This window comes from Podarcis erhardii, assembly GCF_964252035.2.
Source record: "Podarcis erhardii genome assembly, chromosome: 2".
Lineage (NCBI taxonomy): Eukaryota > Metazoa > Chordata > Lepidosauria > Squamata > Lacertidae > Podarcis > Podarcis erhardii.
The window spans coordinates 63,841,819-63,854,540 of NC_138498.1; the positions used below are offsets into that span (position 1 = coordinate 63,841,819).

Genomic DNA, 12,722 nt, shown 5'->3' on the forward strand with positions numbered 1-12,722 from the left:
ATTCGGAATAAGGGAATTTCCCTTTAAAAAAGGGAAACGTTGACAGCTATGCAGAAAGGGAACAAGAAGCTGGTTATCTCTCCATTCTTGCCTTTATCATCCCCTACTCATTCTTGAGCAGAGCCCTATGGGACAATTAAAAGTAAGGCTGGATGCAAACAGAAAAAAAATGAGTAAACAATAAGTGAATGAATTTTCCATTTTTATTGTCAAAGCAAGAGCAACTACACTGCTCTTACTACTTCCTTAATAATAGTAATTTTATTATTTATACCCAGCCCACCTGGTTTTATCACTCCTGCAGTTCCTCCCTCTACAAAATCCTGTCTTATAGATATAAAACCACAGGCCTGGTAGTGAGCCAACTATGACATACAGTGGTACCTCGGGTTACATATGCTTCAGGTTACATACGCTTCGGTTACAGACTCCGCCAACCCAGAAATATTACCTCGGGTTAAGAACTTTGCTTCAGGATGAGAACAGAAACGAATTAACAGAACGAATTAACACGAGGTACCACTGTACTTGGGCCACTAGAAAGCTGCTCCTCTTATCTCCCAGTAATAATGCCAAGCCAAAAGAGAGACCAACCCAGTCCCACCCATAGGCCTTGACATGGAGCTAGTGCAGAGCTCAGTCTCCCTGCCCCAGTAGAAAGAATACACACTCAGCTCCAAGTTGCCAGTTGTCCAGGCACTACTCAGAAGCAAGAGGAAGGATACTCTGACCCCATTTGTGAGGTAAAGGAACAAGAGCCACCAACTGCTATTCAAGGAAGAACACTAGCAAGTGAAGACTGGCCTGGCTTAAACTCTTGTAGCTCACCATTTTGCCTTGGAGAACTACCGTAATCTCCATCCTCCGTGTTTTGCCTCCATCCTTCATTCATTGTGTGTTATGCCTTTTAGTTTGTAAGCCTGGTGGGAGGTCCTGTCTCTCTCCTTTTTAAACTTTATATATTGATGTGAGCTACTTCAGGAGGCAATAATTGTTTGAAAAGTGGACTGAACATGCAGCAAATAACTAAAATCTGTAGAACCTCCTGAAGCAGGGACAATTTTCTTTTAATAATCCCATGCATATCTACTCAGATGTTTACAACGGGGCTTAGTCCCAGGCAAGTGGATATTGGATTGCAGCCCATACTTATTCATAGCAAGCCCCACTGAGTTTACTCCTAGGTAAAAGGGTTATTCCTAGGTAAGTGGGTACAAGTCTGCAGCCTTCACTGTACACAAATAAGGGCTCTGTATTTTAGAGTTGCAAAAGCCTGCGCTGGACGTTATTAACTTGTCTAAAAATAGAGGCATTTCTTTACCGAGAGTGCGCAGAGCCAACTTTCTCCTATAAAGTACCAACTTTGAGGCTTGTGGCAACCACTCACCTCATCTAACTGCTTTGTCCCTATGTATAACTACATATAAATTTAAATGCAGCAACACAGACACTAAATGGCAGCAGCTACCCAGAGCAGAACACCTTATTCAGTAAGAAAACAACTCTAAAACCACCTGCCTGAAAAAACAACCTAATTTAAACAGATGGTCTGGTAGGTGTCCAGAATTTTGAGATACAATCAGATGTTTAAGTAAACGGAAGTGCTATTTGCATAGAGCAATATTTACAAAAAAGCTAAATGCGGAATGCAATCTACACTTGGGCGAGCAGTCTTTCTAAACAGAGGAACTTAGAAATTATTGAGCTACCCTGCAGGCCCCAAGAAACCGAGCGATGAGCTGCTTTGCCTTTTTTATACTGTATATGCCTTGCAAGTTGCAGAAATCCAGAGCAGTCAAAGAAAACAAAAACCGCTGTTTGGGTTTTTTTTTTAAATGCAGCCTCTTAAAACTTGAGCCGTGCCTGTCCTTTCGGCTATGCCCTTAAAAATACTGCGTCGCGCTTTAGGCAGGAAGCCGCTCGTTGAAGCCCGGCATCTAAAGCGCGACACAGCAGCATAGAAGGCACAAAGCGAGCGAATTACAAGCAAGGGCGCCTGGGAGATGCTCGGCGATAAGAGACTACACTTCCCAGGAGCCCCCGGGGCTGCGGAACGGGAAGTGACGTTTCCGCGCCGCTACCTGGTCAAAGGGTTAGAAGAGCAAGTGGCAGGGAGCATGTGGCTTATCAGCTACTCGCTGTGAACCCCGCGCCTCCGCTGATGGCAGTGTACGCGGGCTAAGGACCAGAAACCTTGGAGCTGCTATAGCATGGCAGCAGCAGCAGGAAGCAGCGAGCAGAAAGAGCTGCTGGCTCTGATGCACCAGCACTTGGTCCAGATTGGCTATGAGAGAGCAGCAAGGGAGCTGCTGGCACAGAGTGGGCAGGTAACTGCACGGGCTCCCACGTGGGTAGAGGGGGCGGGGGGGGCTGACGAGCCGTGTTCTCCCCCCGCCTCACTAGCAAGCCTTCCCAATAACTCTATGAAACTGCAACCCTATAAAGTCTTTTCTTTCTGGTCTAACAAGGCAGCTGCCCTCACTCCACCCCCCCCCCGGTAATCCTGCAGTAGGGAAGAATTCGTATTGGGAAGCTTGTTCTGTGGCGTCCAGCAGCCCATTTTCATAGCAGTAGCCTTTACTGGCCTCACAAGGCCTTAGCAAGGATTTGTTCAGTTTATTAGGCGTGTATTTCTAGGCAGCTCTTTAGAACACCCAGGGCTCCTATTGAAAGGATTTCTGAGATTTTATTTCAGTGGCTTGTATCTTCTAAGCAGCGTGCGGTGCAGTTATAAAGATGCAATGAAGACAAGACCAGTGAATGCTTACCAGAAAGCTTAAAAGCCCCAATTTGAAATTAAAGGTTTTCACTAGGTGGTGGGAGTGGAAGGTGGGCCTCCCTGATCTGAGCTGGGAAGTTCTTCAGAACGGGGCCTGGGTGGGGACCACTAGCAAAGGCTCCCCTGAACACCTCAGGCAGGGATACAGTGGTACCTCGAGTTAAGAACTTACTTCGTTCCGGAGGTCCGTTCTTAACCTGAAACTGTTCTTAACCTGAGGTACCACTTTAGCTAATGGGGCCTCCTGCTGCCACCGCCGCACGATTTCTGTTCTCATCCTGAAGCAAAGTTCTTAACCCGAGGTACTATTTCTGGGTTAGCGCAGTCTGTAACCTGAAGCGTCTGTAACCCGAGGTACCACTGTAAAAGGAATCGGGTGGTCATTATTTACATGAAGCACTCTGGACACTTGGAACATGGTGGATGTAGTTATATATATCTAAGAAATCCTAAGGAGCTGTGGTATCCTAAAATGTAAGGTGTTCATTGTGTGATCGTGTTCTGGAATAAGGGTAGCACTTGGGTGAAGGAACCCCTACCCCCATGTTGCTGGTTACAGGTTGCTGGTTACATGTTCTACAGGTTGGCCCAATAGTAGGTATGCTGCTTTAGAATCACTTTTTGTTCTTAACGTGAGTTTGCTGTCATCATTCACAATATCAGTAAAGAAAAATAATCCATTTATCTGACTCCACTATTCTTTCTAACTGCCAACTTCTCTTTCCAACTGCCACTTCGATTGAATTGTATACCTACTTTTGGGCCACCCTGTATAGTCAAAACAAAACAGTATTTGGTAATTTGCTATCTAGATATGTAGGATAAGCAAACTTGCTTTTTCATTTTACTCTGGGAAGTATTGCCTATAAATCCAGATTACCTCTCACAGTCGAGTATTTGGGAATGGTAATTCATTGATTTTTCTAACCTTTCTGAGCAGTCCTAGGAGTGGATTCTGAATTCCAGTCCACATTTTGACTGTTGAGAGTCAGTTATTACAGATTATCAAGAGTAACATGTTCTGTTTTATGCTAGTACCCTTGAACCTAGCTAGTTATTTAGTCCACTTCAGCTAGCATTGTCCTGGTATCAGTGTCAACAGAGTCACACACACATGCATATTATTTAGTGACTTGCCGTTGAATGTTTGACTGCTAGGTACAGAAGAAAATACTGTGTGTGAGGAGCCTGAAAGGGAATGAAACTGAAAGCTCCAGCTGTTATACGTACAGTGTTAGTCATCGTTGGAATATATTTCTTGGAAGCAAGGGATTTAGTAACACTCACGTCCAATCTCTGAGGCTGTTTCATGGATGCAGGTTTATTCAGAAATACACATGCATGTGTGAATTTGCCCTAAGCCTGTTAAATTCAAGGGTTCCAATTAGAGTTTTGGTTTGAGGTTTATACACCCAAAGCAAGCTCATGATAAAAGTATGTGAGTTTTACATTATCTACTTAATGGGTGTGTTCAACTGCTTAAATATTGAATAGATTAAAAATATAACCTATAGAGGAAGCAAGGGGTTAGTGTGTTGTTTGAGTATAGCCTCAGGAAATGAGGGTTTTTAAAAACTTAATATTTACGTTGTCTTGTACTGCAGTAAGCCACATGTGACCTATCCTAAATTTTGTTTACAGTTGGGATGGTTGAGGTCACAACCCAGAAACCACTGACTCTGTAAAGATTAATTATTTGCATTTGGTCTTGAGGATGTGTCTGCAGGTGCAAATGGTCTTCACCACCCAATATTAAAATAATTTGTAGCTTAAAATAGCAACACACTTGAACAATCTGAATATTTTTACTATGGTCATCTAGCAGGGTGTATGTATGGAAAATATGGCCTAGTGCAAGTACAAGACCACATAACACTGGTCTTGAAAGACCTACATTGACTCCCATACATTTCCGAGCACAATTCAAAGTCTTGGTGCTGACCTTTAAAGCCCTAAACGGCCTTGGTCCAGTATACCTGAAGGAGTGTCTCCACCCCTATCATTCACTGAGGTCCAGTGCCGAGGGCCTTCTGGTGGTTCCCTCACTATGAGATGTGAAGCTACAGGGAACCAGGCAGGGGGCCTTCTCATTAGTGGCGCCCGCCCTGGGGAACACCCTCCCATCAGATGTCAAGGAAATAAACAACTGTCTAACGTTTAGAAGACATCTGAAGGCAGCCCTGTTTAGGGAAGTTTTTAATGACTGATGTTTTAATGTATTTTTAATCTTTTGTTGGAAGCTGCCCAGAGTGGCTGGGGAAACCCAGCCAGATGGGCGGGGAATGAATGAATGAATTAATAAATAAATAAATCTACAGCCCTGAACTCTAATGCAGAATCATTTTCTCCTTGGAGGCTCTGTAGTCCTGTGGACCACCACAGAATTCCCCCAACGCTGTAACCTCCTAAGTGGAGAATCTCCAATGTGGTTCTGCTGTCTGGGCGCTCTGTTTAGTATGAAACCTTTTCTTCCCACCTGTGACAGGTATACAGAGCTTCGTGGTAGCACTAGCAAGACTTGATGCACATCAGCTTTGAACATTGCCATTTGAGAGGTACTGCTAAGCTATCAGGGACGCTGTGGTCTAAACCACTGAGCCTAGGGCTTGTCGATTGGAAGGTCTGCGGTTTGAATCCCTGCGATGGGGTGAGCTCCTGTTTTTCTGTCCCAGCTCCTGCCAACCTAGCAGTTCGAAAGCACACCAAAAAAAGTGCAAATAGGTACCGCTCTGGCAGGAAGGTAAACGGCGTTTCCATGTGTTGCTCTGGTTTCGGTGTTCCGTTGCGCCAGAAGTGGCTTAGTCATGCTGGCCACATGACCCAGAAAAACTCTGTGGACAAATGCCGGCTCCCTCAGCCAGTAAAAGCTAGATGAGCGCCACAACCCCAGAGTTGTTCATGATGGGACTTAACTGTCGGGTCCTTTACCTTTACTTTTACTAAGCCTATCAGACTGAAACAAATAATTTAGACAGACAGGATTGCAACTTGAAGATATTTTGTGGCATAGAGGAGAATGATACTACGTGTATATAGGATTGGGATAGCCAGACTTGAAGCTGGGAGGTTTGAGAGATTATAAAGACCCTAAACATGGAATTACACTGAAAACAATATCGGACGAAATCTTTTTGGTTTCAGAGGTATCCACTTGTTTCTCATCCAGACTGAAGTCGTGTGGGCTTTTACCACCTAGAAATAACATTATAGAGCAGTGACTGTTACTATTGCTTTTGTTGTTGTTTAGTTGTGTCTGACTCTTCATGACCCCATGGACCTATTACTATTAGGGGTGTTCAGATAAGCTATTCTCATGCATTTAGGAGCTGTGTTGAATGTGTCCCCCCACCCCAATTCCCACAAGTGGCTTTGTGTAAGAAGCATCTCTCAATATTTAAATATATGTGAGTTCCTCCCACATATCCTGGTATAGAGGAGGCCAGTATGTGTACATTGAAATGCACATAGCACTGTTTGATAAATGTGATAAATGCTTATCCAGCTGTGTTGCAGGTACTTTTGTTTGTGGGTGTGGTTCTCCCCACTGCTTCGACATCTCCATTTGGATTGCAACTATGAGAGGCAAATAAAGTCTGGAGCCAAAATTGGCTGTACTGATAGTGGATTAAGTAACATGCAAGAGGGAGAGTAAGAATGCAAAAAGCATATTACAGGAAACCTACAGTGTTGTGTTAGTTGATGTCAGAGTTGGCAACTGCTGGCAGTTTTGTATGTGTGTGTTTCTTCAACGTCCTAGTTGTGTATAGGATATATTTATCAGTGCTGGTAATAGTATGTTTCCAATTGTCATATTTGGCATTTATTAGGCACTTGGGTGTAGCTGCTGCCAACACTTCTCTTGAGGATTTTATGAAAGTACAGTGGTACCTTTGTAGTCAAACAGCTTGGCTCCCAAACAAATTGGCACCTGAATGCCGCAAACCCAGAAGTGAGTTTTCTGGTTTGCAAATGTTTTTCGGAAGCTGAATGTCCGATTGAGCGCGGGAAGCTCCTGCAGCTAATCGAAAGCTGCGCCTTGGTTTTCGAATGGTTCCAGGAGTTGAACGGACTCCTGGAATGGATTAGGTTCGACAACCAAGGTACCACTGTACTTGATAAGTATATAGACTTCTAAAAAAAACAAACCTTTGGATACATTTTAATCTGGGGCCAGAAATACTATTTTCCATTATGTTGGGCTTATCTTTCTACCTTTTGGGGGATATAAAACCAGTGGGGTTTTTTGGTAAATATTCTACAATGAGAAGACATGAGTTGTGTCCTGGGAGCATCTTTTGGCCAAATTGTTTTCCTTTTTGTGTGGTTCTTAATTCTGGGCCTGTAATGTACTTGGAGCAACTCTACAGTTGCTTTCTTGTTGTTGTTGTTGTTGTTTTAAATGTGGGGCCAAAGAGTGGGGTTTCTGTTCTTGATATGGGTAAAGGACAGAATTAACCTCTCTTTTTCCCGTACAGAAGACCTTCCTACCATCCCCAGTCCCTCTCGGAGATATCTTCACTCAGTGGAAAAAGTAAGTTTAACAAAAAAGAAACAAGTTGTGTTTTTGTCTGATACTGTGCCTGATAGACACACTTTTAAATTAGTATTTGTTAGCAATACATTTTAATAATAGTAGTATTAGTATTTTCTGCATTTTAATTACCAGTACTTCCCTTTGGGAAGGGTAACCTCCAGACCAACATAATCTACCCTGAATAAAAGGATAGATTAGATAAAATAATCTTGTTTCATTCTTGGAACATGTGGAGTTGCATTTGGCGTTTGTAATAAGGGGCTCTTCCTGGAGCAATCCTGAAGCCATTATAGATTTCCCAGGCAAGGAAGGGTCTTTATTGCCCCATGACTCCTCCTTGTGCTCTACATAGACCTGTCCCTACATACATAGAGGGTCTTCACATGTGAGGGCGATGGCATAGCTGGCCTAGCATTCAAAGAACTCCTTGGAAGGGGGCATCAGAACCCCAGTGTCCTCCCCTTTTGTACTGTAGAAGGGTCAGAAAGCACTTCTAAAGCAAGCCCCCCAATTTTTTTTAAAAAATCCCTTTCGTCCAGCTCATGAAAAGTAGAATATTATGTCCCTATTCTTTTTTGCTCAGATTAAAACTTTGAAGCTCCTTCTGTTTCACTCCATCAATCTGGGACTTCTTGGGCTCTGTGTATTCTTTATTATATTGATAATATTGATATTATATTGATAAATTGATAATGCAAAGTTGTCTGGCCTGAGGTAAAAAGATTAGTGTTTTGTCTATAAATCACCATGCTCAAGTAACAGTACACATAGGCTACATAATTTTGACTAATTGTGGGTTGCAACTTTGAATTATTCAGTCTTTCATTTCATTTGTACCTCCAGTTTTCCCCAAAGTTGTTCTCTAAGTATTGCGTAAATCTCACACACTCTTCCTCTCTGTCCCTTCAAGCTAAATGGTTAGACATATGACACCTACATGATATAAAATGCAGTGTAAGGCAGGGATCTGCTAGGAAATGCCAACTTTCCTACTGAGTGATACTGTCAAGTTTTGCCCCCTGTTTATTCTCTCTCTGTGGTTCCTTCCACCTCCACAGTTCCCCTGCACATTGGCCCTTGGAACCACCAATACCATGGCAATCCTTCTGTGTGGGGCTCATTCTCCCCCTTTACCCCTCTTTGGGGGGTTTTAATCTATGATCCATTCACTCTTGTGTGAGGGCGAGAGATCCATTAGCTGATCCCTTGTCTCTTTAATTGTTTTTCCTCTTGGATAAAGTTTAGACTCAACATTTTTTTTTCTTGACAGGTAGGTGATCAGTGTGACAGGCTTGGAAAATTCCAGCTTCAAATTAGCCATGCAGATAGGATGAAGCTATTACTAGGTTTTAATTAAGCTCCTCATGCTAATTTCACGGTCTTGAGTATGATTAGTTCTATTACTGTCTCTGATAAGTTAGTTTTAAAAGTTAACTTGGGGAGACAGTTTGCCTGAACTACAAACATTTTTTTAAAAAAGTCAAAGAAGTACCCAGTTTGTTTTATTTCCATAACAAAGTAAATGTTTCATGAGTGACAGTGGTGGTTCTTGTACTACAGAGGCATGAGACTCAGAAAGTTGTTGAGTGAACCCTTTTAAGCTAACTATCCTCGTTTAATGCCTATTCAACATACTTGCAAAATCTGTTCAACAGAACTTCCTCACAACCCCAGAAACGAAAGGTGGAGGAAATCAAGCAAGGCAGCCCAGCAAAGATCAGAGTTCCTGATCCCAAGAGCAGCTCTGAGAGCTCGGAGGAGGAAGCAGCAAAACCCATAAAAAGTAAGATGCACTTGTCTAATTCCATGTCCCCAAGCACTTTACTACCTGGCTATTTTGTGATGTGTAATTTGCATCTTAGATGTTGTTTGAAAAGAGCAAATGCCGGTGAGGGACCATCTCATTTCTGTTCTTGACACATGCAGTTTGCTTGCAAAGAGGTTTTGCTATGAGGAGTGCTGTGGAACTTTGGGATACTGTCTAGAATTTTGTCACATGGTGTCCTTTGACAGGATAGAAATTGTCCTGCGACTTCAGTTTTCCTTCCCCTTAGAGACACTAAAATCCTTCAAACTTGTATAGGCTGACATCTCTTATCTGTTGCAGGCAATGTGGCTGTGAATAACAGTTCCCTAGCTAAAGCGGAGAGCAGCAGTGAGGATGAGGAGTCATCTTCTGAAGAGGAAGAAGCTGCTGGCAAGGAGGTGAGAAGGCAGTTACTGTTACTGCTAGTGCTTGTAAACGGTGTGTGAGAGAATAGGATAGCTGTGGAAAATCAGACTTCATGATTGCAAATATAGCACTTGCTTTGTTTGTGTATGTTCAAAATCTCTCATCAGGTAAACTTTGAAAAGTCCCTTTTTTAAGAAAGAGAACAGAGGAAGGTTTGAGCTGCCTCTGCTCACCTTAATTCAGAGATATAGGAAAAGTCATGAGAGCCTGGAATAACTGAGATGTGTCTGCTTTGAAGGCTCACAAGCAGATATTGTAACATTTGGGAGAAAAAACATACCTACCAATAATCCCTATGGCAAAAGGAACCATTCCCTGTTTGAAATGCATCCAAATGCACCTTGTTAGGGTGACCATAATAAGTTGCATTCTTTACATAGTAAATTCTAGACAAGCTTTGAATGTCTAGGCAATTGTCTAGAGTTGACAGTTCTAGACAAGCACTGATCTACCTTCAGATCGAAATCAGTCTTGAGGATATTGAATAGGCGAAAGCCTATAACAAAAACACATGGTCCAAAAGGTAGGACACAGCGCTCCTCTCTCTATTGTACATGCAGAGCTGCCAGTTAATGTGGTCTTATTGGAGCTGTTTGCAAACTTGGAGTCTCTGTGATGGACTGCATAGGCTGTGTATTTTATTTATGAAATTATACTGCTTGATTGTAGAAAAGCCTCAAAGCAGTGTAGAAGAATCATTCATTGGTGGTGTCCTATGTACAACTTGACAAGTGTAATGAGATTGCTTCTCCTCTTAGGTGAACATCCCCGCAGCAGGAAACAAAACCAGCAACTTGCTGCAACTTGCTGCACAGAAGACAAACTCCTTCCCAGGCAAAGGGGTGGCTGTAGCTGCTGTCCAGGCAAAAGGGCAGCAGAAAAAGGCAACTGCAAATAAGCCACCAACACCGGCTGTGACAAAGGCAGGAAAGAATAAAATCCTCCCTGTTAAACCAGGATCTGCTTCGCAGCCTCTTGCTATAGCAGGGCAGAATGCATCACAGGCAGCCGCTGCAAGGAAGACAACAAACTCTGAAAGCAGTAGCAGCAGCAGCTCATCTGAAAGTGAGGAAGAAAAGACACCAGCAGCAGTAAAAACCCCAGTACCCAAGCCAGGTAAGCAGTTGGCTGGCTTGAGATGTGTGTTGCAAGGCATTGCACAAACATCATCCAAGCTCTCAGACTCGAATCTTTCCTTTTGACTTGCGGTGAGGTTGGCCTGCATTGCCTTGCAAATCATGTTGTAGGCTTGATTGTTTCAGCTCTATTTGAGGGGATAAATATAAAAGAAAACTATTCTCAACAAAAGGAAAACGTTCAGTACTCTCAGTCAAAGCAGGTATCCATTGCAAAGAGACAAAACACGTTGAAGGATCTAAAGGACACAAATGCAGTTGTGTTCATTGAGCACACATACAGGCAGGCAGGCATGTGTGTAGCACAGTAGCTTTCTTGGGTTAAGCGTGCTGAGCTGTCTGAGCACCTGAAATAAATACATTTCCATTTTGATGTCAGTTGACAGATTTTTCTCTATGGATTTCCTCATTTATTTATGAGGATGTTGGCCAGTATCTAGCTAAATCAAAATCGCATGCAAAATAGGGTCACTCACCTCCCCATAAATTTGTCCTGTATGGGTTTTCATAAGCCTAGCAATTTTAATAATATGTTTTCTAGTCTATTGGAAAGTCTTAGAAATTATGGTCAACTAAGACTCACTCTGTCTCATTGGAGTACAGTAATTGAAATGGGCTTAAGTAACTTGAGTCCATTGGCTTCAGTGGGTCTACAAGGAGTGTGTAGTAATATTGGATATTGCTCATCACTTCTGTCAACTCCAGGAGCATAAACCTCCTCAGTTATGACCCACTTCTGCTGTGAATTCTTAACATCCCTCCATACTTGGATCTTAAAACGTAATTGGTTTTTACTGCAGAAGAATATCCTGCTGCTGTGTCATTAATTGGTATAATCTCAAGTACATGATTGGTATGTTCTGAACATGCCAACTGGAGGCTAAAGACACTTTCTAATGGCATGACTCATGTGAATAGAAACACAATTCTTCTATCTTGGGCTTCTCTTTCCTTTCCAGAGCTGAGTAGTCAGCAGCCAGGGCATATCTTTCCAAACAGCAAGATTTTAAGGTAATTTAGATGACCTGTGGGTCGTGGCCCACTTAAAAACTGCTTTGTGCAAGTATCTTAAAATCTGATGGTTGGAGATATGGATACCCTAATAATAATAAAAAGCACCCCAGAGCTTCCTACTTTTTTGGTCTTGGATCTCTAAAGCTGCATTTAATGTTCTCTCATGTTTTATCGGATTCAACTTAAGTGCTTTTGTTTCCTCTGTGTCTTAGCTCTAAAGAAGGCAGAGAGTAGCAGTGGAGACTCCAGTGATGATTCAGACTCAGAAGAAGAAACACATACTGCAACAATCCAGGTAGTTCCAACTACCGTAGGAGTGGGAAACAGCCAACTCAAAGGCTGGATGCAGCTCATGGCGCTTTTGAATCCAGCCAGCTCTCTTTGTCCTACTTCCCTACTTGGAGGGAAAAGGTCCCATTGGTGCAAAATGGGGTGGGAAAGAAGGGAGAAAGAAGGGGAGTAACAGTGGGTAACCTAAAGAAAATGGATCCCCTGGCCATCACCAGCCAACCCTGCCAACTTTTGGCTTTGATCCTGCTTACCACTGGCTCCAGCCCACCCCTGGTAATGTGGCCCCCAAGTGACACTTGTCATAGAAATGGCTTCCCACTCCTGATCTAAGAGCTCCTTTTAGGACAAAGAGAGTTGCACACCCCTTGGCTAGGAAGGCTCTGTGCACACACTTCATCCTATGGCTGAGAGAAGTGGGAGTCTCCATTGTGGAAAAGTGTTTTCTGTCCTTGCCTCCCAAAGACAAGTGAACATCAGAGAGCTACTTCCACATAGAACTGTTCCTCCCACTGCTTTGCTTGAACGTCTCCTCACATCCCAGTCTCGCTGCGTGGGAAAAGCTTAAACAGTGGGGTGGAACTTTCCAGGCTAATCTCTTCCCTATGCATTTAATTTTCATTGTGCCAGGAGATTTGGACATTGGGGTGCTTTCGTGCAAGCTGTTTCCCCCATGTGAATGTTAATGCATGTGCCTGTGCTAATATTTGAATTGGCTCTCCGGAACATCGCTCTAAA

At 43.0% G+C, this 12,722-nt stretch overlaps 1 protein-coding gene across 1 annotated transcript in view; it reads left to right on the forward strand.

Moving 5' to 3' along the window:
- The first annotated feature begins 2,067 nt into the window (after positions 1 to 2,067).
- Positions 2,068 to 12,722, forward strand: part of TCOF1 (treacle ribosome biogenesis factor 1) — a 39,277-nt gene continuing 28,622 nt past the window's right edge. The window contains exons 1-6 of the mRNA XM_081851380.1: positions 2,068 to 2,327; positions 7,255 to 7,310; positions 8,969 to 9,096; positions 9,421 to 9,518; positions 10,305 to 10,662; positions 11,909 to 11,991. Coding sequence (XP_081707506.1) covers positions 2,211 to 2,327; positions 7,255 to 7,310; positions 8,969 to 9,096; positions 9,421 to 9,518; positions 10,305 to 10,662; positions 11,909 to 11,991 — 840 coding nt within the window. The 5' untranslated portion in view covers positions 2,068 to 2,210. The remainder of the gene's footprint in view (positions 2,328 to 7,254; positions 7,311 to 8,968; positions 9,097 to 9,420; positions 9,519 to 10,304; positions 10,663 to 11,908; positions 11,992 to 12,722) is intronic.